The sequence below is a fragment of the Solanum lycopersicum genome, chromosome 9, assembly GCF_036512215.1.
Source record: "Solanum lycopersicum chromosome 9, SLM_r2.1".
Lineage (NCBI taxonomy): Eukaryota > Viridiplantae > Streptophyta > Magnoliopsida > Solanales > Solanaceae > Solanum > Solanum lycopersicum.
The window spans coordinates 4,274,016-4,298,981 of NC_090808.1; the positions used below are offsets into that span (position 1 = coordinate 4,274,016).

General features: G+C 34.8%; 4 protein-coding genes across 5 annotated transcripts; 3 read left to right on the forward strand and 1 right to left on the reverse strand.

Annotated features, from left to right (window-relative positions):
- The first annotated feature begins 109 nt into the window (after positions 1-109).
- On the forward strand, positions 110-5,177 carry LOC101265953 (uncharacterized). Its single transcript, XM_004246419.5, has 2 exons — positions 110-1,630; positions 4,825-5,177. Exons 1-2 carry the CDS (start codon positions 981-983, stop codon positions 4,829-4,831), a joined length of 657 nt encoding a protein of 218 aa, XP_004246467.1. The 5' UTR covers positions 110-980; the 3' UTR covers positions 4,832-5,177.
- Positions 5,178-7,036: 1,859 nt separating this feature from the next.
- Positions 7,037-8,082, forward strand: LOC101265669 (histone H2A). Its single transcript, XM_004246417.5, has 2 exons — positions 7,037-7,393; positions 7,615-8,082. The coding sequence occupies exons 1-2, from the start codon at positions 7,199-7,201 to the stop codon at positions 7,855-7,857; spliced, it is 438 nt and encodes a 145-aa protein (XP_004246465.1). The 5' UTR covers positions 7,037-7,198; the 3' UTR covers positions 7,858-8,082.
- A 3,961-nt stretch (positions 8,083-12,043) lies between these two features.
- Positions 12,044-15,813, forward strand: LOC101265360 (uncharacterized). Its single transcript, XM_004246416.5, has 3 exons — positions 12,044-12,796; positions 13,665-14,083; positions 15,167-15,813. The coding sequence occupies exons 2-3, from the start codon at positions 13,688-13,690 to the stop codon at positions 15,632-15,634; spliced, it is 864 nt and encodes a 287-aa protein (XP_004246464.1). The 5' UTR covers positions 12,044-12,796; positions 13,665-13,687; the 3' UTR covers positions 15,635-15,813.
- Positions 15,814-15,848: 35 nt separating this feature from the next.
- LOC101265059 (arginine biosynthesis bifunctional protein ArgJ, chloroplastic) lies at positions 15,849-24,483 on the reverse strand. Of its 2 annotated transcripts, none has more exons than XM_004246415.5 (17): positions 24,194-24,483; positions 23,591-23,716; positions 22,657-22,780; positions 22,321-22,394; positions 21,799-21,843; positions 21,549-21,599; positions 21,409-21,477; positions 21,157-21,215; positions 20,890-20,959; positions 20,454-20,534; positions 20,292-20,378; positions 19,537-19,659; positions 18,962-19,024; positions 17,653-17,730; positions 17,426-17,571; positions 16,899-16,969; positions 15,849-16,173 (listed from the first exon to the last, which is right to left on the reverse strand). In XM_004246415.5, exons 1-17 carry the CDS (start codon positions 24,254-24,256, stop codon positions 16,091-16,093), a joined length of 1,413 nt encoding a protein of 470 aa, XP_004246463.1. In that variant the 5' UTR covers positions 24,257-24,483; the 3' UTR covers positions 15,849-16,090. The 2 variants fall into 2 exon arrangements, with proteins under 2 accessions (XP_004246463.1, XP_010325881.1); XM_010327579.4 differs by having other exon boundaries at positions 23,591-23,722; positions 24,194-24,401.
- Between the last annotated feature and the right edge of the window lie 483 nt (positions 24,484-24,966).

Below are 24,966 nucleotides of genomic sequence, written 5' to 3' on the forward strand. Positions count from 1 at the left end.
CGAACTTGTTCTAATTTTTGTCATGCTCTAGCAATTACGCTTTCTAGACCACTATCGTTTAGCTATTTTGGGACAAGTTTATAGTAACAGAAATCTAGGAATAAATAAAATAACTAGTACTTACATTTCATGTGTGATTATTCCTTTAAAAAAATACTAGTAACTGAAATAAAATAGCTCATGAATAAATACTATAGATAACATGATAAATCATCATATACGATAGTCATTATAGATGAAGTCATAATTAAAGTCCATAACGGGATAACTTGTTACTTGTAAGTCCAGGAATGAATGCTTATTAAGGAATTGATAATCTGATATGCCATTATCGGATTCCATCCTCTGGCAATTATTGACTCGATAATGAACAAAATCGCTTCACTTCAAAGTAAAGATTTGTCCTGATCGAACTTGAGATTCTGACAACCAAAGGAAAAGAAACAAATTACTACACGAGTAATACTTATTTCAATTACTCTATTACTTGTTCACAATTAAACAGATTAAATTAGGGATAATGTGAAAGTAAAAATCAATTTATATCAAGTGTTACTAATACCGCTCATATATATATATATATATAAATATATGCGCTAAGCCTTTTTGATTTATTTGGGCAGTTTTTTGAAAGATCAAAAGTATTCATTTCTTAAAAAATTATTTATTTTGAAGAATAAAGGTGTTTGGTCCATATTTTCATTTAAAAAATGTAAAACAAGTAGTATAAGCTAATTTTCATATTTCAATTGAAAATTTTCAAAACTAGAATCTCCAGAAAATAAAATTATGCCTATTAAAACTACATTTTTAAAAGCATTTTTTCTTTTTCAAAAAAGACGGTTCATATAAAATAAGATATTTCACAGCTTCCCTGTAATATTTTGGTTCCAATAAACCCCCAAAAACCTCTGCTTAAACCCTTCGAAGTTGGAATCCAATCAACCACCGCCAACCACCGTCAATCGCCGTCAACCGCCATGAATTCATTCAACGCCACCACCCCAAACTTCGACAACCTTCTCCTCCAATCCCTAGTGAACCGTCTCCAAATTCGTCCTCCTTCAAACCCAACTTCCTCCTTTTCCCCACAATCCCTCGAAGATCTCCTCTTCAACACTCTCCCTTTCTCCGACGAAGATGAAGACAACGACGATGATGATAACAACAACGAGTCTTCTTCTTCCAAATCTCAGCTAGCGAAAGAAGAAACAAGGGTTGAGAAAGAGATAATCCGGACAATCCTATCTGGAAAAACTGATTCTCTAAAACCAAATTCAGGTCAAGCTGTTGCTATTGGTGAACATCATATATGTATCGGGTTTCATGAGGATACAGGTTCGGATTATCGGGTGTGGGAGTGGCATGGTCATATCATGCTTTTTGATGAGGAAAATGGGTATTCACCTGAATACATTTATGGGAATTACTTTGAAAGAGTTAATGGTAAGCTTATGAAGAAGAAACAAGAGGAGAAAGAAGAAGAGGAGGAGAGTGAGAAAGAAGAAAAGGAGAGTGATGAGAAAGAGGAGAAGGTTGGGAATTTGGGGTTGAGAGAGTTGATATCATCAGGAGATTCGAATAACGAAGGTCGAATTCTTAGGAGGAATATGAATGCTGGCTCTACAAGGTTTGTGATGAATCAGCACTTCTTCGCCTTTTAGTTTTGTTATACTAAGTTCATTTGCATATATGCTCCATTGGTGTTTTGGTTGAGTATTTAGCATGTTTAGATATTTTGTTTATTGTGTTTCGGTTATCGCACTATTTTGTTGTTATTTTTTCCTTTCTGAATGCGTGTACTACTTTACTTGTTAGTTGGTATGTTCTCTTTAATGTCGTTTTTTCTTTTCGTATCTACTTTAATTTGCTTCACTTGTGCTGAGGGTCCTTCGGAAGCAGTCTCTCTACCCATAAGGTAGGGGTAAGGTCTGAGTACACTCTACCATTCCCGGATCCAACTTGTGGGATTTCACGGGGTGTGTTGTTGTATTATAATATCACGAACGCTTTAGATATGTTTTGGCTGTTTGCTTGTTCTGAATTCCGAATGCGCATCCCATATTAGGTAAATACATCGTCATTAAAAGTCTATTTCAGCCTCAAGTTCTTAGATAACTTCCACTTTTCCTACATCAATAGCTTTTTCATCGAAGTTAATAACAAGATGCAAATTAAGATATTGTGTTCCATATGTTAAGATCTTTAGCATTATACTACTCTAAAATGTGACCGTTAACGCAAAAAAGGGAAAATGGTTAGATGGATGGTGAGTGAAATTTGTCTTCAGAAGCCATGGAAAAAAATAAAACTACTTCTGTCAAATTCTGATTTTTTTTCTGAGTAGAGAATCACCAACACTATAAATGGAAATCCACCAGTTTCTCAAAGAGTTCTATATTTTAGTTCTTGTTGAACACTACTAAGTTTGCTGTTGATTAGAATGAGGGGAAAGTGTTATCTTTATCTTCAAGAAAGTATAATCTTATGTTAGTTTTCCAAGAACCAGAATTTAAGAGTTAAGGCTATTATCACACTAAAGTAGCAATTTTATACATTTGAAGACAATATGAACAACTAGATACATAGGATGTTATCCTCGGCATATTAGGGTGATGCTTTAGAGTGATATCTTATGTGTGCTAAGCCAGCAAGACTTGGCTGAGGAGAAATATAACTATGTAGTGCAGCACTTAGTGATTTATCGTGTTCACTAATCTTTGAACTGTGCTGAAGTATTGCTTTTATAATCTGAACTCTTGGGGGTTGTTTGGTTGGTGGGACTTGAATAACAATTTCGGGATAAAATGTGGGATCATTTAATCCCGTGTTTGGTTATGGCCTATGGGTATTAATTGGGCCCATAACCATTTATACTAAAATGGTGGGACTATCTATCCCATATAGAAGGTAGAATATCCTTGTCTATCCCATCTCATTAGCGTAACGACCCCTTAATATGATACAAGGACTACAAAAACAGTTGGTGCTTTGCTGGATCCATGTCAAATAGAGTACAATAATAATGTGCTCATACGCATTGAAGCCAAAGAGACGTAGTGATCACTATATAGGGTCGACTCCTGTACAGTCTCAATTGTAATTTATGCTAAAGATCTTCCAAGAAAGTAAAGTCACTGAATGATCTATGATGAAGAATTTTCTTTAATCTGTTTGTGTGTACTAATCGTTAATTTCAGGTACTTGTTTGTTTAATTTCTTTCATTATCTTTATTGTGTGTCCAAACACATATAAGATATGGAAGAGGAACAACCCCACACTAAGTTGCTCAGGTTCTCCAAAAATGTTAGCGCATCCGTGTCGGATCCTTCAAAAATATACTATATTTGGAGGATCCCACACACACCGCTTGACATTTTTGAAGAGTCTGAGCAACATAGACCCCCACAATATGGATAATAAAACTATTCTAGTTATTGAATTAAAAAAAAATATGGTGCGAGTCACTTTTTAGTATTTCGGTGTTTCCTCCATTTTAAAAGCAACAACAACACACATTTGGAGTTTGCTTTTCCTGAGAACCCAACTAAAAAGAATTAAGTGTAAAATACCAAAATACTTTGTTCAAAACTGTGCAAAACTGAATTGTTATTGCTGAAGGTAACAGATAGGAATTCAGTATATTGCTGTTTATTTATATGCTGATTCATATATTGTTTGAATGTAACAGTTAATAGAAATAGAAAATAGAGGCTGAATATGCAGTCTTAAGATCGAGCTTGTATTTCATATTGCGCCAACTTTTTCCCCGCAAAGAAGCTCTCTTGCTTTAAATAATGTCTGACCCATCACCTGCCTCGTCCCATTAAATTAAGTCTTAGCCTGCCCCACCCTACCCTGGCCCACTAATCGTCGCCCTGCGACACTCTGCCACGTTAAGGATTTGACCTGCCTTGTCCCACCTCTGCCCTGCCATATCGACATCCCCAGTCTTCTCCCTATACAAAAATGTGGTTATCATACAACAAAATTGACAATATTGTGTTGCTATAAGAGCTTCAAAGTGTGAAAATGTGCTATATTTTTCATTGTAAGAACAGGGACTGATCTAGAAATGGGTTTTGAAAGGGAGTGGTAGGAAGTGGGAAGGAACTGTTGAACCAAATCTTTTTTAAGCACCATAAGATAATATAGTAATTCTCAAGACAAAGGCATATCCGAGTAAGCGACTTCTATTACTTCCAACAACAACAAAAAACCTGGTGTAATCTCATAAGTTGGGCCTGGGGAGGGTAGAGTACGCAGACCTTTACCCTACCTTGAGAATTGAGAAGGTAGAGAGATTGTTTCCAATAGACCCTTGGCTGAAACGAACGATGAAAAAGAGGCAGCAGAAACAACAAGAAAAAAATAAGATATAGAGGCCAAAATATAGCATGTATAGTAATAGAAATCTAAAGATAAGGAACAAAAGAAGACTAATACAAATACTCTGAGAATGGGAACTTCTGTTACTTCCGTAGAAATATATTTATCTCATAGCTGATCCTTCATAAGATCTGTTGCATACATATAATGCTGGGACTCTCTAGTAACCTTCTAAGCATGCATATTTGCTAGACATCTTTATTGACGATCTTTATCTCTCCAAATTTTAGTTAGTATCCATGTCTTTCACTTGATGCTTTCTTCCTATACGATGTTTTAACTTACTAGTTGCTTCTTGTGTGCTTGAATGTGGTTTTAGCTGATTTTTCTCCACTTCTAATATTTGATTGTTCTTTTGCGCTACGAAGAATATTTTATGTTCCTCGTATCAGTTCATTCTTCTTGACTGAGTTTTCCTTGTTACACACTGACAGGGTCTAGAGGTTTGCTGTTTTACACCAAAGAAACATTTTGAGGTTTGCTGCGTATCTTCGCTTGGCTGCAATGGAGAGTTTTTACATTTCCTTTTTCCCAAGCTACTTGATGTTGTGTTCAAATAGCATTTTTGCAAATTGTGATCTTACATGGTCTGAAATATTGCATTTGCAAAGCAAAATAGGAACTCCTAGCAGATGAGAATAGCTCTTTATTTTTCTTTAATTCTCTATTAATCTTTTGAATTTTCTTTATTACAAGGGAGGTTGAAAATCTGTTACAGAATAAGCTACTCTTCTTTCATAAGCAAATGTTTTTGGAGCTTTTGTATGTAGAAAATGATTTTAGCTAAGCTAATTGTCCTCTTTTTTTTTTTTTTTTACGTGTGATTTCTATCTATGGTTGTGTTTAAGGGCATATTTATTTGAAGATAGTTTTTTTGTTTTAGTTAGTAGATTTTGAATCAAATTTTAAAATTAATTTTCAAATTGTTTTTTTTTGGGTGGAGATATTTGATCTTCAAAATTTTCAGTTTTTTTCTCGTAGAATTAAAAAGATAGTAAAATGCACATATAAAACATAACTTCAAATCTCAAAATTTTAAATTAGACGTAAGGGCAAATTTTATTTTTTTTTCTTTTAGTAAAAAAATATTAGTGATGTCCTTAATAAAATTTAACAAAAACGCTCTCTCTATTATTTGGTATCTTCGTTAGTTATTTTTTCCCTTTCAAATCTATCTTCGTATGTGTTATATGAGTTGCTAGTTTTCTCTATTATTTGGTATCTTCGTTAGTTATTTTTTCCCTTTCAAATCTATCTTCGTATGTGTTATATGAGTTGCTAGTTTTCCGGAAACATATCTCTCCGCTTTTTTGAAATAGGGATAAAATGATAATTCTTTTATATCATTTCAAAATTCATCAATGAAATTTCACAAAGTATGTTATTGTTTCTAGCAACTCAATTCTTATCATGTTATGCATTTGTGTAGTAAATGAACTTACCAAGCGAGTTGTTAAGTTTCGTGTATGTTTTACTTTTTTCAATTTATGTGAGATTTCGATTTTTATGAGATTATATTGAATATGGAAAAGGGTCAAAAATATCTTTAAATTATTTGAAATAATATTTACCCTTAAACTATATTTCGATTCAAAACTATTATTTTCGTCAAACAATTGGGTTAAAAGTGTCCTTTTTGATGAAAGTTGTTAAATGCCACGTGAATGTCACATTGCACGCCAATAGGGTTTTACAGTCACATAAGAAGACATTTTTGACACAATAGTTTGACGGAAAGGTAGTTTTGAGCCGAAATATAATTTAAGGGTACATATGAGCTATTTCGGATAGTTTAAGGATAGTTTTGACCATTTTCCTTTTAGTCTATGTGGCGGAACTCCATTGACGAACAACGTAGCATCCACATGGTATTTAACAACTTTCCTTATAGTTTGACGGTAAGGATAGTTTTGAGCTGAAAATATAATGTAAGGATAAATATGAATTATTTCAGATAGTTTAAGGGTATTTTTACCTTTTTCGTATCGAATATGTAGTTATTCTTGTATATACTCCCTCCGTCCGGTATTGTTTGTCATGGTTTCTATTTTTAGAGTCAAAACTATAAAAACTTTGACTAACATTTTAAGATTCATTTTTTCATCATATTAATATGAATTTTTTTTGTAATTTATAGTACTTTTCATATAGTTTTTGAATATCTAATTTTTTTGTTTAAAATATCGAATTAATGTGATCTAATTTACCTTTAAAAATAAGTCAAATTGACTTTCGATAAGCACAACATGATAAACATTTCCTGACGAAGGGAGTACACAGCAATAAGTTTGATTTCATTATTTTTTTTGAAAAAAAAATCAAATTATTTTAAATCAATTTTCAATTTGTTAAATTAAAATAGACTTGATTTATCAGTTTGATTGATTTTGTGGTATATACTATATTACAATATATATTTTTTGTGAGTCCTTTAATTTTTTTATACAAAAAAAAAATAAAAAATTCACCTAAAATCTTTAGGCTTATCCAGTCTGTCAACATCACTCAACAAATTTCTTAACATAAAAATTAAAAAATTAGAAATCACACGTGTTCATCTCTCATTGGTCAATTCATAATCACACGGATCGTGTACATTCTCATCTCACAGCCGTAGATTTGACCCAAAATCGTACGGCTCAAATTACTCTTCACCCAAGAAAGTCCATTTCTTCAAGCACAAACCTCAGATATAAAATGTCAGCTCACTGTAACTCAAATTCATATCATAAATCAATTCAAAACGAAAGCAATACAAGTAATTCATTGAAATTCATCATTTGGGGTTCAATTTTTTTGAGGTAGAAAATGGAGAAGAAGGGTGCTGGAGGAAGAAAAGGTGGTGGTCCAAAGAAGAAGGCAGTTACAAGATCTGTTAAGGCTGGATTACAGTTTCCGGTGGGTAGAATTGGTAGGTATTTGAAAAAGGGTCGTTATTCTGAACGAGTTGGAAGTGGTGCACCTGTTTATCTTGCTGCTGTGCTTGAGTACCTTGCTGCTGAGGTATATTTCCCTAACTCTTGAATTTTTAGTGTCTGGGGTTTGTTTGTTGGCTAAAAAATTGAATTTTTAGTATATGGGGTTTGTTTGTTAGCTAAAAATTGAATTTTTTTTTTGTATCTGGGGTTTAGGGTTATTTTGTAGGTCAAGTGTGGGATCTGGAAAATTTTACCTTTAGCTCATGTTTGATGATAAATTTTTGAAATTGTCTTCTGTGTGGGTAGGTTTTGGAATTGGCTGGAAATGCAGCGAGAGATAACAAGAAGAACAGAATAATACCAAGGCATGTTTTGTTAGCTGTGAGGAATGATGAAGAACTTGGAAAGCTTCTATCTGGTGTAACCATTGCTCATGGAGGTGTTCTTCCTAACATCAATCCAATTCTTCTGCCTAAGAAATCTGATAAAGTTGGAAAAGAACCTGCTAAATCACCATCTAAGGCTACCAAATCACCACGAAAGGCTTAAATTTGTGAAGAACAACACTCTACCAAAGTTGCATGATTTTAGGATTTTATGAACTTGTGTTTGGTTCAAATAAATCTGTTAATGTATGTAGGTTTGGTATCTAATTTCTGCTTGTTGTGTAGGGGGCTTATAAGCCTTAGGAACAATGTACTTGTTTTATGTTTTGTAAAACAAATCATTTGCAGTTTTATCAAATATCACTTCAATGGTTATAAGTGAAGGAAATTTCTTGTTTCTGTAGTGAAGTTTTGGTCCTGTGATGCCTGTGGATTGATGGTAGTTGAGTAGTTGACAAAAGTTCTTGTTTTTACTGTCATAGTGTCATTTCTTAGTTAATCAGTCACACAGTCTGAAAATTGATTAGTGATGGGCTTGAGGGCATAAGTTTCCTGTTCCAGCTAATCCCCGTTGAATCGAGGATTGTCATGAATTAAATAAGATTAGTTATGGGAATATATATAGCTATCTTTTTGTTGGATTTTGGGGAGTTGAAATGCTCTCTTGTGGTAGGTAGTAGTACATGGGTTTTCGAGGGCCTAAGCTTCTTGCTCTCTTGGCCTAGCCAATCCCTCGTACATGGGTTCTCGAGGGCCTAAGCTTCTTGTTCTCCTGGCCTAGCCAATCCCTCATACATGGGTTCTCTTGGGCCTAAGCTTCTTGCTCTCTGTCCTAGCCAATCTCGCGTTGAATTGAGGATCGTCATGAACTAAAGAAGATTAGTGATGGGGATATAGCTATCTTTTAGTTGGGTTTTGGAGAGTTGAATTGCTATCCTGTGGTAGTCCATGGGTTCTTGAGGGCATAAGCTTCTTGTTTCCATGTTCCAGCCAATCCCCCTTGAATCGAGGACTGTGACAAACCAAATAAGGTTATTGATGGAATTATAGTTATTTTTTATAGTTGGGTTTTGGGGAGTTGGAATGCTCTCATGTGGTAGAATATGGATTCTCGAGGGCATAAGCTTCTTGTTTTCTTGTTTCAGCCAATTCTCCGTTGAATTGAGGACTGTCATGAAAATATGTATCTTTTAGTTGGATTTTGGGGAGTTGGAATGCTCTACTGTGGTAGAATATGGATTCTCGAGGGCATAAGCTTCTTGCTTTCTTGTTCCAGCCAACCCTCCGTTGAATCGAGGACTGTCACGAAACAAATACGGTTAGTGATGAGAATATAGGTATCTTTTAGTTGGATTTTGGGGAGTTGGAATGCTCTTCTATGGTAGAATATGGATTCTCGAGGGCATAAACTTCTTGCTTTCGAATTCCAGCCAATCCTCCGTTGAATCAAGGACTGTCACGAAATAAATAAGGTTAGTGATGGGAATATAGGTATCTTTTAGTTGGATTTTGGGGAGTTGGAATGCTCTTCTGTGGTAGAATATGGATTCTCGAGGGCATAAGCTTCTTGCTTTCTTGTTTCAGCCAATCCTCCCCTGGATCGAGGACTGTCACGAAATAAATAAGGTTAGTGATGGAAATATAGGTATCTTTTAGTTGGATTTTGGAGAGTTGGAATGCTCTCTAGTGATAGTACATGGGTTCTCGAGGACATAAGCTTCCTACTTCCCTGTTCCAGCCCCAACCGATTCCCCGTCGAGTCGAGGACTGTCATGAACAAAATAAGGTTAGCGATGGGAATATAGCAATTTTTAGTTGAATTTTTGGGAGTTGGAATGCTCTCTTGTGGGTAGTACATGGATTCTCGAGGGCCTAAGCTTCCTGCTTCCCTGTCCTATCCTAGCCAATTCTTGATTTGATCGAGGACTAGTGTGATCCTTATAATCTCGACCTTGACCAAAATTAGTGACATGACAATTAATGGCGTACCCTCAATCCGTCGAAGAGTGTGTATATAACAGATTTTATGAAGTATATAAGCTAGAATTTACTTGGCAAAACAAATTTACTCTATCAAATTCTAAACATGCTTGATGAAATTTTTGCTTAAGGTTAATGATGTAGTCTTTTTTTTGGGTTTAGAGCCCTCATTGAAGTCTCAAGTCTCAACTAGTTATTCAATCTCTCTATATATACTTACATTTAGTGTTTATATCAAATTAGTCAATCACTCTGTATATATTAGTACTTAAATCTTTAAATCGTGGAAATCAGTCAATCTCTCTATATATATTAATACTTAAATCTTTAAATCGTGAAAATTAATCAATCTCTCTGTATATACTAATACTTAAATCTTTAAATCGTGGATCCACCTTTGATTATAATCTCAAACCGATCCCAAGTTCCCAACATATTTAATATTACAATATTTTTCTTTCATTTCATATACTCATTAGCATAAAATTCAATGAAGAATATAGTGAAGCCCAGCCCAAGTTCCATAAATATCTGCATCTGAGAAAATGAAATCTCACTATACTTACACGTGTACGAACAGGATTAGCTATGTCATATTCATTGACACATTAATATTCTACTGATAGACTAATTATTGTGAAATTATAATTTGAGATGAACTTTATATTATATTTGACTGATAATATATATTCATCGAAATAAGACAATGTTTATTTATTTCTCTTTACTTGTATGTTAACTTTACCTATTAGTGATAAATAAAAGGATTACTATTTGTTATTTATTATTTTTAGGCCCATTTAGCTATAGATTTCTCAAAGTGATATTTGAGAAAAAAATTGGCAAATAGCGTTTATCTATACAATTTGTTATTATTTGATAAATATTCAAATTTCTAAATACTATTTTTTTTAGTATTTGGTTCAAATCTCATTATTTGAGATCTTTTAAAAATTAAAATTTTACACCAAATTTTTATTTTTTATAAAACACCCCCTACAGTTTTTTTTGGGTTATATTACATAATTTTTTTACTTGAACACCAAAATAGTGATGAAATATTCGATGAATATGAAAGTGATGGTATGGTTATTGATGAAAATAATGAACAATCAGATCAGGATAACAAAGTCATGTGTTTTGTATACTTCACGATGTGTGGAATGATGTTTTGTCTCACTCACTCCAAACTATCAAGTTTCTCTAGTGTTATGGATACTATTTGTTATTTTTTGCAACGAAGAGCAATTGACTTGTAATACGAACTTATGGTTAGTTCTTATAGTTTTTATAAGTTATAAATTATATATTTCTAAAAAAAATGAAATATGTTTCTCACATACTATGATCAAGCACAAGGTGAAATTTCACCCGAATAATATTTGCCAAGAATGTTTGGAAATCTATGGTCAAACGCTAGCTTAATCTATCAAGAAAATATAATTGTTTTCACATATATTTACGTTTAGCATTTATTATTTTTCAACACTAATATTAAAAATAGAAATAATGTGATAAAATAATAGCATAATACATAAATATGACCTTTAACTTTGCGTCAGTTGACAACTATGATCTTTAACTTTGGATGTATACAAGTATACATTTAAACTTATATAAAATTAAACATATAGACACACGTATCCTACATGTGAGTTTACTTTTTGACAATGAATTTGGTAAACAATTTAAAGATTTCACTTAGTTCTTAAACTTCGGATCCGTTCAAATATTATCACATAAAATGAGACGAATGAAGTATTATTTTATTAATAAATATATCAAGTTCAAATATGATATAAAAAAAGTGAGTATTATATTAACATTGGAAAACTCTATAATTAATTCACTTGTTTGTAAAATATATTGGAGAAACAACTATGGTTTAATAAAGATAAATTAGAAACTAAACTTGTTTACTTGGGCAACAAGCTATTCATGAATTAATTATTCCAAAATATAAAATTGTTATCTAGGAAAAAGTAATATTACAATCGCGAAATAACTATACTCAAAATAAAGTATCCCATTATTCTATCCAAAATTAATTATCTCATCGTTTAAACTAAACATACTTTTAATTAAAAAATAAATTTAATTTTTTTTATACATATTTCATTTGATTTTTTCGCCCGATGTTTGGAGTCCATATTGATGCTCCAATTAAATATAACTTTTTATTCAATATTCAGAGCCCACGAGACCAACTAAACCTGAAACACATACTGCAAAACTCATTCGGATGCCTATATAGATCTCCAATTAAATTTGAATCACACACTACATAACTCAAGTTACACCACCGCACGATAGCACATGTTAATTGAAAATATCTCGCTAACAAACAATCTTTTTGAAAAAATCTTTCTAGCCACAATGAGATTTTTTCTAGGTAATATTACTTTTTAAAAACATTTTTATCCTTTTATCTTTAACGTCTTTTACTAAAAAAAAAATTAATTAATTAATTTTAAAATAAAAAATATATTATAATTTTTTAAATTTTCTAATACACCATAAAGGAAGGAGTACCCTATAAATATAAATATTAGTCTCTTTCTCACATATTCCCCCAATTTCGTGTTTTGGTCTTCCGTTGAAATCGATGGTAATTTAGGGCTATAATAATGATCCGATTTACTCGTTTTCTGGTTATGCTTCTTTGAAATTCGAGCAATTCAATCTTCTTCATCCATTGTTTCGATCACTGTACTTTGAGATTTTGTGGTGTGGAGCTGAATCGAGTTGAGTTTTTTTTTTTTGGGAGGGGAATTAGGGATTTTGGTTTTGGTGGCGGTGGGAAATCGAAGGGCATCGCATCTTTACGATGCATTCGGTGTCGCCTTTTCTATTTGATCTGTTGACTTTACCTCAAGCTGCTTCTTTCTATGGAGTTTTGTGTTCTCATCGTTTGAAGCCTTGGCGTAATAGTTTTAGTTAACGTTTAATTTCATCTTCGTCTGTTTTCTTTTTCTTCTGTTGTTGCTGTTTCAGTTGTGATCTTGCTGGTTTTCTGTTTCTTTCGAGGGGATTTTTCAGCTGTTTCACATCTTTTTCCGAGTAGTTGTAGTCGAATCTGGTGGAAGTTTGCGTGATTTTGCTATACATCGACATACTGAAAGGTAATGATTTGTGATTTGATTGATTTTTGCAATTATAGGATCAGGTTGTTAATATAAATTACATAACATCTGTTTAGGGTAAAAATAATTTATCTTGCTTCGATCTATGTCTAGATAATGCATAAAGTTCAAAATTGAACAGTTGTAGTAACGTTTGGATTCTGTGATTGCTAATTCTTGTAATGATGTACTTGTTGTGGTGATTGGAAATTCGTACTTAAGCTTTTAAGGCATTACTTATAGGCAGGGTGCAATATTTGCCTGAAAGATATATTGTTAATACCACAAGTAGGGTCTCGGGGGATGGCGTAGGATGCATATATACTTAACCCTTATTCTTGTGGGGTAAAGAGGTTGTTTCCGATAAATACTTGGTTTAAAAAGTATGTAAGCAAAGCAGGATTGAAAGGAAATTGACGGCAAAAAAAAAAAAGCTAGATGAACAATGCAAACTAAGAATATGTAGTAGTGAGAATTGAAGAATAAGATATGATACAAATACTAAGAGGAGACTCGCCCCCTGCCTCTCCCACATAACAGTGCAACAGCACTCGGCTACCTATTACCCTTGTCCTTGACCCCATACCTTCCTATTTGGAAGTAATTTGTGTGATGTGCAGAATCCCTATTTACTAATGTTATGAGAATCAATACGCTTTTCTTTGACTTTAGAATTGCTTCTTTGTCGTGATAGATGGATTATAACTTGAAGGATAAAATATTCATTGATAACTTTGAGATGACTGGTTAAGTTCAAAGTGCAATTAATTATCCACGAAGTTCAGTTGTATAACTGTAACGTCTTTTTTCTTTTCTAACAAATGTTGCTTCTTGTTTGTGCTGAGACCACGTGTGCATGTTTGTGCAGATTTTTGCTGCTCTCTTTAATTGATGGCCGTTTGTTCTGCTACTTACAAGTGTGACTCTGAAAGTTTAAGTTGCTTTTGTGAGTCATCAAAGGAGACTCTTGGTTCCGCTTCTTGCTATCCAGGAGGTCCTTTTGTTAGTGATCTTGGGTACCATTTCACTGAATCTCTGAGTATTAAGGATGGTGAAGACTTGATTTACAAGGAACATTCCAACACATTGGAGGAAGATGGAACTGAAGATATGCATGCAAATGATGCTGACACTGGCAGTACGGACTCAGAGAAATGCTTGATCAAGTCCTCAGAATTTCCATGCTCTTCTATGAGCACTCCCCCTGCTGAGTTGGTTCATGAGAAGGAGCAGGAGGCTGATGCTAAATCAACTGACTTGCCTTATTCACGTTCCATATCTTCACCTGTGAGTTTTGTGTCCTGAGACATTTAATGTTAGTTTTCTAGCATAATCATTTTAACGATGACGGGTTTCTTACATATAAAAAAGACGTAGAAGGTTTTTTGACTCTTGTTCTAAATGAAGTTTTAGTTCACTTGAACATATCTTTTGTTATATAAACAATGTATTGTTGTTGTCTGCTTACACTTGTATTGCCAATTTTGAAGCATATTCATTTTAACGATAAAGGATTTCTTACATATAAAAAAGACCTAGTCCAAGATATCCTATGTTATTTAGGAAAATGTACTTTTGTCTGCTTAGCTGTATGCATTCTGGCCTCAGTTCACGAATCACAACATGAGCATTACTAGTGGGAAGTGTTAATGGTTTATGTGTCATGTTTAGTTTCTTTTCACAGTTTTGAGGGATGGGGGATATCTATTATGTCTTGAATAACTTGTAGGAGGATATTCGAGCCATGGGCATATGAAGTCTGCTGTTTCCTTCAGCCATACCTTTATAACTATTGCTTATTTGTTCACCTTTACCCCTTTTGGTGGTAGGTTGCTATAGGATTTATCAGTTCTCATCTGTTTGGGCTATTGTTTTGTCAATATAATGAGCCATAATTTCCTTAGTACTCGCCCCGTCCCGATTTATGTGGCACGGGTTGACTTGGTGCAAGGCTTAAGAAGATAACTTTTGAAATCTGTGGTCTAAACAACTCCTTTACCATGGTAAAAGGAGAACTTTAAGGTAACATTGTCTTCAACTGTAGAAAGGTGGTATTCTTTTTGAGACGACCTAAAATGGAAAATGTGTCACATAAATTGGGACAGAGGTTGTATATCTTTTTTTTTCAGCATATGTTTTGCGGTGCCTTGTAACTCTCTATCTGTTATTTGCACATGGCTCTCGACTCTGTTATAAAGCTGAAGCAACAGTATTTTGGAACAGCAGTTGGAGCATATAAATTCCCTCTCATACACAGGGGAGACTCTGTGTTGGGATTTTTTCAGCGTTGAGCTATTAAGTTATTTTCTTATCATATTGTTGGTTAACAGTTGTGTTTTTCCCTTTCTTTTTTTTTTTTTTAATTCTCAGACAGCTTTGAAGCTTGTATCTGCCATTAAAGGTAGCCGTGAGAAACAAGGCAAGCCACCCAAGAAGCTGTCTGTGACATGGGCTCCCGATGTGTATGACCCTATCCCAACAGCAGCTTCGCATGTGCCAATCAAGGGGCAACGCCACAGGAGTGACCACAGGAAGAATGGAAAGAGCAAGCAGAAAAGTAATGGCAAATCTTCACGTGGAAGCAAAGGTAAAGACAAGAAACAAGGTCGCAAACATGGTGGAAGTACCAGGAGGAGTTATTATCCTCTAGAGGATAAGGACATAATGAGTTGTAATCGCTTTCACTGTCTGGAGGATGAAATTACTGCTCATTCTAGTGGGCTGCAGGCTGGTGCCATGGATTATGATATTGGCAGCCCCCCGGATTCATTCTGCGGTAGCAGTTTCCGAAAGAAATCTGTCACAGAGTTGCATTTCCCAGTTGCAAAGGCTTCATGAGCTTCCTTTCTGATTGTTGGTGTGTTTTCTTCTCGATTGTTTCCTTCTAGTTGTAAATAAATAAGTTTGACGCTTATCTGAGTTGTGGGAGTTGTTATAGAGTTGTTGGCATTTTTGTACTTAAAAAAACTTATTAACTTTTGACCTGTTGAATGGACGGATGACTTTTTGCATTGCTATGTTTCTAGTTTGTTTGAACAAGTTATCTGAAATATTTCATGAAGTTTTTTTTTCTTTCTGATTTTTGAGATCAGAAATTCATTTAAAATACATGTCATACGAGCTTCTAGTTTACCAGATGTGTGAAATGATGAAATAACAACTTGAAAAGTCCCTGTCAATCTAGCAAAATTTTGCTGGTTCCATCAGTATTACAACTATAGAACCGATAATTTGGCTTGAGCCACAGCTGCTTTATTAGGAAGAGACTTCAATCTTTGAGTAACGCGTCCTGTTTCATGTTGTGTACTCTGCGTTAATTTTGACATAATCATAACTCAAGTCACAGCCCCATGCTAGTCCGCTTCCTGAACCATCACCTGCACAGGGAGAACACGCGACTGAAATTGAAATTTATACGTACATCCCAGTACAAGATCACTTACTAAGTCGATACAAACAAGTCCATGAAAAGCATGAACAGAGCAGATGTTCAGATGAAGAGACCATAGTAGTGACATTGAGTCATCTTTGTTGAACCTCAGAAGGTGGAACCGGAGGATAAGAATGCCTCGTTAACAGAGGGCTTCATAGTTTGAAAGGGGGTGGAAGACACTATCAAACTAAAGTCGCACTAGAAACTGTATATGCACATATATAGAGCAGATAGGTATTATCCTGTCTACCTGAATGTATGAAGTGTTTTCACGATCATCGAGATATGTAGGGGGTGAAATTTTTTGCCATTTATTGAAGGAAAGAAGAAAGTTGGTACTTTTTTCTGGGTTGGAGAGGGGGTTGCACGAAAAGTATATCAATTCGACTTGAAGCTTGGCACAGCATTTTTTTTTTGCCAGTACTGTTCTTGACATCTCAACCAACAGTGATTGTCGAGCATGTTGGAAATAAGTCTGGTTCATGTCATCTTATATAGAAAATCAAGTCAATGCACTCTTCAAAGAGTAGTTTGCATAGGGACAGTCTTCTGGGTACTTATATCTCTAGAGTTACGGTGTGATGCCATGGAGCTGGTTTAGTTTCAACACGATACACCACCAATGCAGAGGAAGTACAATGTGAATATGCCTGTTTATGTGAAACTTACCAATAGATATTTGGATTTCAACAGTGCCATGGACTTCACCAGCCTTTCGGAGATAATTGCTAGCTGCAACCCTGCAAAAATACCCAAGATTATGATGTCCCAAGATAGACAAACAAAAAGAGAAAGGAAAAAAAAAATCTATGGAAGAGCATCACGTGGTAAAGCGTATAGAGCAATATAAATGAGGTGGTATGTACTTTAGGTCTAGCATCCTACTGAATACTCGAGCAAGAACCACTATTTTGAGGTTGAGATATAATCCGAGACAAAAGAACTATTTTACGCTCTATAATGGCTAAGGCCTCACCAGGAAAATTAAACATTCAAGAGCGAAAGGAATTGGTTTATGTATTGATCAGAATATCAGAGTAGCATCAAACTTAACCAAAATGAGTTGGTTAGGCATCTGTTCAAGAAGCGTTATAGTTCTCTCTAGAGACAGGAACTGACACTAGAAGGCGATTTCAGGGCACATGCCGAAGAATGCAATACAAACGGAGGGGGGGGGGGGGTATTGTTCTCCATACCTATCAAATGGAAGTGGTTGCCCTGCTTCCATAAGAACAATATCTCCAAGAGATATCCGAAGCTTGTCGGCGTTGAAAGGGATACCTGCATAGCCAGCAGCACAAGCAATACGGCCCCAATTTGGATCCCTACCGTATACAGCAGCCTGATTATAGAAAGGAAACTATCAGTAAAATGTACTTTCTAGGTAGCTCCAAGTAGATATGCAAAGTAATTCATTTCATACCTTGACAAGTGAAGAGGAAGCCACTGAACGTGCAATCTTTGCTGCTTCAGCTTCGTTATCAGCACCATCAACCCTCACCTATGTCCAATTAGAGACGAGCAAAACTTTAAAAATAAAAAAAGAGATTCTACAAGCTGTTGTGTATATATGCTCATGAATGAACTGGAAGTTTAAGAAGCCACATTTTAAACATTTTTTCAACTGAATACATGATTGTTCCCTTCTTTTTGATAACCGAGAAATCCTTGAGGGCGAGTGGCATGCAGTTTGAAACTCGATGGATAATGGACCCTGTACTTTTACCCTTCTCCACTTAGATGTTGTCCTTAATCATGCCAAGTAACGAAGGAATTTAAATCTAGTGTCGACCCAAAAAAGAAAAAGAAAAAAGAATTAATATTCTGTTTATCCTATTTAAAACACCAGAACCTTCACCTACCATAACCTGCATTGAGATCGAGCACTCCACCATAGCTTGATTTCTTTCCTTATATATAGCAAAGCTACCATCTCCCAGTATTGGTATCAACATAAGATAATGCAAATTCTTTTATGACCTTCTACTTATATTAGTCAAATGTAGAACCATGCGCACCATCAACTAATTCAACGGGGTACTTGTTACCTCCCAACTCCTACTAACACAGGTACTCGGGTCCCTTTATTCACTAAGACTTGGACATATGGGGAAAAACCACCGAATGTTTTTGCCTCCACTAGGAATTGAACATGTGATTCATAGCTCTCAGCTCACTTCATTGACCATTGTTGCCAAACCCTTGGGTGCCCTGTGCTGGGAAATGAACCCAAGACTTTACATGTATTTATTTCTATGACTAAGACAAGATAAGATATCTTTTTCCATCTTTGATACCTTCAAATTATTCTTTTAAATTTATCCTTAACAAGCTCAACTATGATAACCCATTCAATCGTTCTCTATTTTTTATGATGCTGTCTGGACCGCACCTTGATTGCCACCTGCAGACTGCTAAAAACCACAAGCACATCCCCAGTAAACATGTCCACCAAAGCTGAATAAAATGAGCTCACACCATGTGTTGTAGTCAGGATCCAAACCTGGGATTTCTAGAATCTTACTCCTATACCTCAGCTACTCAGCCATCTGTTTAATCATTCTTTTCTAGTATTCGTCTATGATTATATTAGCATAAATGTAAATATCAGATGAGAACTTCAACTACTTTTCTACAGTTGGTTGCTAAGCTTATGCATGTTTAAGAAACAAGACTAGGAGCAAATCGAAGTTTGTCAAAACTCATAAGGAATTTAATAAAGAAATACAGACCTCAATCAAACATGTTGCTCCTTCGCCATCCCAAGCTATTGATTTTGCTAGACCCTGCATTACCTGTAGTGGAATCGAGTCAATCCTGCAAGCTATAAGGATATACCTTTTTTTCTGATCAGTTATCTGGAAATTCCTCTATTATCATGTTCATAATACTTCACAGGTCACAAGAATCTTCCTTTGTGACCATTTTGACCAGTAATTTTGCTAAGCTATATAAATGCTCTTGCTTGAAAGCGATTGGCATACAATCCATTATGGCGAAACCCATGACAAAAGAGTGTGCAAGCTGAACTATTCAACACAGAGATGAAGTTATTAAATTCATAGAAACATGAATCGAAATCATCATGCTGAAAGTCCATCTCATCACAAATTTGACTCTTCTAGTATCTTATGAGACAACAAAAGAGGTAAATAAGAGAAAGTTTATGGAAGGTTGAATATGCTAATTTCTCAGAAACTTGCTAAGGAGACAGAACTGGACACAACCTAGCTACGAACACACTATCCTGGTCAAGATAGACTAGTCGGATAAGAATAAAGCAAATAAAGGAAATTACAGCACATACAGCATCAAGGCAGTTTTGTAGGTGTTCTGCCTCCGAGGAGTTCAAAGAAGAAATCTCATGTGATTCTGAAAGTCCACTGGCAAGAGCAATGACAGCATCATTTGTACTAGTGTCTCCATCGACCTGTCAAAATATATGCTCCCCTGGGTTTAGATCATGCAACAGAGTCATTGAATACATTGTTGTCTCTATTATGATGATAAACAGGAATGCGGTACACACAGCAAATGAACATGAATTCATTTGAAATATGTGAACAGGGCTAGTCAAATCAATCTGGGAATTTATTTGCATTATGGGGAAATGGATTTGATAAAATCACACAACTTAAACTTGCAACCAAAAAACTAACACAACTGCTCAACATTACAGAAAAAATAATACGTCTCAGATATATCATGCGAAAGACCTTCCACCAGTACTGATGTAGCAAAACCACATGGCATCAATCTCTCTTCCTCAGACCCAGAAACCAGGTGGAAACAACTTGCACAAGTTTCATGAATCTAAAGCTTTACTTCAATAAATTTTGCCAGAGAAGAAAAGAAAATAGAATAAGGAGAACATTTAAAATTTTGATCTATTTGACAATTAAACTTTCAGTGAAAGCAAAATTTAGCTGCTTCATTTGATAACTAAATACACCAGAAATGTTCATATGCCAGGGAAAATTTCTACCATTGAACTCCTCCAGTCCTCATGCATGATCAGAATAACGTCTGAAGTATTAAAACAATATAAAATGTCTTACTTACAGTAATTTGATTAAAACTTCGATTTACAGCAACTTGTACCATCTTTCTCCAAACATCACTTGTAACTGAGGCATCTGTAGTTACTACCTGCGTAGTTGCTCGAATCCAGTAAGCTACTCTCACTGCTTAAGTGGAAACAGCAGGAATTCTGAAGATACTTACACCAAGCATTGTTGCCATGTTAGGATGAATCATCCCAGAACCCTTTGCCATGCCCCCAACTCTGATTCGAGTTCCTCTTACCTGAGCAGACATATATATCATTAAGAATTCATTATAGTTTCTTTCCTTTCAGAAATGGGAACTTAACGAAACACAAACTACAGACGATCTTGAGTCCGACTATACATTGATTTCACCTAAGTGCTAAGTTAGTGCCTTTGGTCCAGATTAAGCATATAGTTTTGAAAATGGAACTTGAATAATTAAGAAAACTACATGATAATTATTTCAAAACCATAATTATGACATCTAATAGAACTCTACCCAATACAAATAGCTTGATTCAAACTGTCATACAAATTGGGAGAGTGATGAATAATAGCATTGAAGAACCTAAATCAAAACAAACACAGAAATGCTGGAAAATTAATCTTACTTCTGTTTCAACAGCCACACTCTTACTAACAAGATCAGTGGTCGTTATAGCTACAGCTGCAGAATTTGCCCTGCAAATGCCATATGAGATCAGCAATCCTTAGCCAGAACAGAGCATCTAGAGTGGATCAGAGTTCATTATTTAGAACAAATGAATACAAACACAAATGGGTAAGTATAAGGGAAGAAAGATACAAAATTAATATAGGATAAAATCCGACAATGCCAATTAAATATATAAATTATTACATCAGAAAAAGATGATTACCCCTCCACGGTTGGTGAAAGCTGTTTAACAAGATGTGGGAGTGAGTTGAGAAGTGCTTCCTGCAAGTGATGTAAGCATAAAAACGGGGTTACTGGTCAGAGAAAAAACTCGTACAGTAAAATCATACACAAAATAACGAATATGCCAAAGAAATGTAAATTCAAGGCATCCAACATTGGGGTATTGTTATATGCAAGAAAGAGGTTCAAGGAATTAGGAAAAGTCAATTAAGTGCAACATGTAAGCATTTACCTTCTTTATTCTTTGACCAATTACACCAGTTGATTCGATCAAGACTTCGTCTTGCTTCAGTTGAAGTAACTATTACAATTGAAAATTAATATCAGAAACCAAATATCTAAAGTCTAAACCAAAATGGACAAACTGCAAACCTTAGCTAGTGAACTTGAGCACTCAATTACATCTTGATAACCTGCATCACCCTGAAACAGAAATTTTGAAAATCTCAAGTCACATTTTCAAACGCAGAAAAGTGATATGACATCATAACAAAGCCTATAACTTCGCTGTGAAGTTGGATGAGTCTGGATTTGCTTTTACTGCCAATCAAATTGAAACTAGAGGAGGAGATACACCCTGCTTTAAATTGAGCTTCCAATTAAAACATTCAGGAGAAATTACCGTTGCTGCATTAGCTTGACCAGCATTTATTAATACCGCACGAGCCTGAAAAGTGGTAGTATTCTTATAAGAAAACAGGATTTCAAAAGCAGTCAAGTTCGCTGCAACCAATCCATGACATCAGGTTACTAATATATACTTCTAATATGCTTCTTGGATTCACAAAATAGTAAAAATTCATGAAAGTCTGGATTCATTCCTAAATATAAATGGAGATGCATCCTTTTATCTAATAAATCATAAGAATACAAAAGCATCGGCTTAAACTTGTGAAAGAGACCAATAAGATAGCACAATAGCTTAATTGAAAACTTTTTTCGGCTCAATAGTAACCAATTAGAACGACTTTTCTTCTTTTTGTATCACGTCATTTCTTAAGTCAATATAGGACAAGCAAACAGTATGCAGAGTACAGAACTACAATAGCACATTAAAGTTGAGAGTTGGCAGTTCTAAAGGTGACAAAAAGTTCTTTCACCTCAAGTGAAAGACAAAACAGTAAGTACAAAGTCTCCTGCATACCGTTTTAGATGCATTTAGTGCGCTTTTACAGTATAGTACAGGTGCAGCTGCAACAACATTTGTAGTAAATGCCCCTGGATTAAAAACAAGAAAATGGTGATTCCTGATTCATCGGTTTCTATTGGTTGATTGTAGATGGTAAGTTTTAACACAACCGCCAAACAAATGTGTTCCTTTTTTCATTTCAAGAAAGCTGTATGTTTCTTTTCTCTCCCAGGGAAGGGGTGGGTGGGGGAAAGGAGGTAAGAATTTTAAAAAGCAACAGTATAGTTTTTCACTCATGAACCTACGAAAAGCTCAACACTGATGACCTAGGACTATATTAGGGTAGCTGACCTGCAGATATGGCATCTACATCACAAGTGACGAGTGCGAGATCAGGTTTCTCTCCAAGAGCACGCAATCCACCATACATCCCAGCAGCTTTGAAACCCTTTGCAGCAGTAACACCACCAGGAATCTACACATTTGAAGCAGTCTAAGTTGTCTACAGACAATTATATCATATTGATCCTGAATCATCACCCGTCCAACTAGAAAACTAATATCGAACAAGTGGAGGAAACAGAAGCAACGAGGTTCAGGAAAAAAAGACTATTATCCCTGTTTGCATAAGCTTTATCAAGAACCATACTAGCAACATACATACATACTGATATAGATATATAATTTAACAAATTCGATGAGCTTAAGCTTACAATAGATCTTTGTTTGCTTTCTCCTGAAATGATGGTCTGGCATAATTATGCTAGTATTACTTTTAGAATGTTGACCCATTCCCCAATTTTCTATCATGTCTCTAGCTAAAAATATTGTAGCAGCTGTAAAATGTCTATTAGAGTAGCTTAGAATGGCTATATTTGCTTTGATTCATCATTTTCTAGCATTAATTAGGAATTCACCTGTTTCACAGTACATTATATCACAGACGCACAGAAAGCTATGTCTCAATCTCAGTAGATAAAACGGTAGCACCAATCAAAGAGATTACGATACTTGATAACATTATAAATATGTTAGTAAAGTTATAATGTAATATTTAGACTTCTCTTTCGTGCAAGCTGGCCATGAACCACCATCGTAAATATAAAAAAAGTGTGGTATTTACATAAACGTCTAGCTGCATATACCTCTTAAGTTAGTATTTAAACAAAGTTGGTCCGAATAGAGTGGCACATATATTTGAATCAGTACGACAACTAGTTTGCATTGAGGTGTAGTTGATTGATTGAAACAAGAAACATATAAAGAGAAGAGAGAAGCCCCTCACCTGTTGCCATGGTCCTTCAGGGAGAAATATAGGAGCTGCTGGTATATAATTTGATGCCTCTTTTGACATTGATATAACTGTAAATACTTTACAATCTCTCCGAAAACACCTTGGCGAACCACGTACCTGCAGCTTAAAATTTCACACTTTTTACCTACTGTATACTGAAAACATCACAGAAAAAGAACCCTTTTTTACACCTAAGGTGTAGCTTAATAGTCAATGAAGTGAACTGAGAACTGTCAAGTCTCACATTCAAACCTCAATAGAGACAAAATAAAAATACACTAGCTAATTTCTTTTCATCTGTCCTAGCCTCGGGACCTGAGAGGTAACTGGCATCCTATGGATTTAATCGAAATGTGCACAAGCTAACCTAGACACCAACACACAAAATGCAAGTAATTTGACCACCAACAAGCTATTACACAAATCAAATACACTAACAAAATAAAGGGACAATTTTTACAATAAAAATCAAGATTCTTGATTCTTAGATAAGCAGTAAGAGTTCAACTGAAACTACCATATCTCAAACTCATTTCTGCAGAAATTTTTATGGGTAATCAATAAGAACATTAAAGGGTGACATAAAAAACTAACCTTTACACCATTGAGGTCTGAAAATCTGCTGACAGAGATGAAGTGAGGAACAGAAAGAGCCATTGTTTGAGTTGGTCAGCTAAAGAGTTTTGAACTCAAATCTTTGTGCATAAATTGAACATAAATCTGTGAAATTATTAACACTGAAAAAAACAAAATAAAGAGGAAAAAAAAATTGTTCAATTACTGGGAGTAGGTGTATAATACGGTGGACAAAAAATATTTTGGGATAATCTAGGTTTTAATTTAATTAATTAATTATTATGCTCGTGTTTTTTGGTGTTTATGTTTATTTTGCTCGTGATTCATGATTATTTATTACTCTTTTATGTGACATTTTCTGGATTCAAGATTCAAATAGACTATCATTAAGTGTAAATTTTATGTATCTTTTAATTATTGTGAATTGTCGATTATTGTGATTTATAATATTTTTTACTTAGTTTACAAATATATAAACGTTATTTTAAAAAAAATTAAAAATTCCACGCGTAAATTTTATGGTCAAACTTAAATTGTTTGACACTAAAAAATGAAAAATTCCACATAAATTCGGACGAGGGAGTACTTGTCTAACGATCGGGCATATAGCCAGCCAAGTTTGAGTTAGACTCACAGGTTCATCTTCTTTTTTTTTGGAGGGGGGGGGGGCATCGGTAGGGTTGGCAAAATCAAACTCAAATCCGTTTAACTTATATAAGTTTGAGAGAGTTAACTATTACTTCAACTTGTTTTGACTCAACTCGTTTTATTTTATTTTTTGGAAAGGGGTG

What these genes read in the sequence shown, in the direction of transcription:
- LOC101265953 (XM_004246419.5), top strand. Translation starts at nt 981, where the DNA reads ATGAATTCATTCAACGCCACCACCCCAAACTTCGACAACCTTCTCCTC.
- LOC101265669 (XM_004246417.5), top strand. Translation starts at nt 7,199, where the DNA reads ATGGAGAAGAAGGGTGCTGGAGGAAGAAAAGGTGGTGGTCCAAAGAAG. An exon ending in TTGAGTACCTTGCTGCTGAG is followed by an intron (nt 7,394 to 7,614) that starts GTATATTTCCCT and finishes CTGTGTGGGTAG; the next exon opens with GTTTTGGAATTGGCTGGAAA.
- LOC101265360 (XM_004246416.5), top strand. Translation starts at nt 13,688, where the DNA reads ATGGCCGTTTGTTCTGCTACTTACAAGTGTGACTCTGAAAGTTTAAGT. An exon ending in CACGTTCCATATCTTCACCT is followed by an intron (nt 14,084 to 15,166) that starts GTGAGTTTTGTG and finishes TTTAATTCTCAG; the next exon opens with ACAGCTTTGAAGCTTGTATC.
- LOC101265059 (XM_010327579.4), bottom strand. Translation starts at nt 24,256, where the DNA reads ATGGCTCTTTCTGTTCCTCACTTCATCTCTGTCAGCAGATTTTCAGAC. An exon ending in CAGACCTCAATGGTGTAAAG is followed by an intron (nt 23,723 to 24,193) that starts GTTAGTTTTTTA and finishes TGAAATTTTAAG; the next exon opens with CTGCAGGTACGTGGTTCGCC. An exon ending in CTGAAGGACCATGGCAACAG is followed by an intron (nt 22,781 to 23,590) that starts GTGAGGGGCTTC and finishes TCAAATGTGTAG; the next exon opens with ATTCCTGGTGGTGTTACTGC.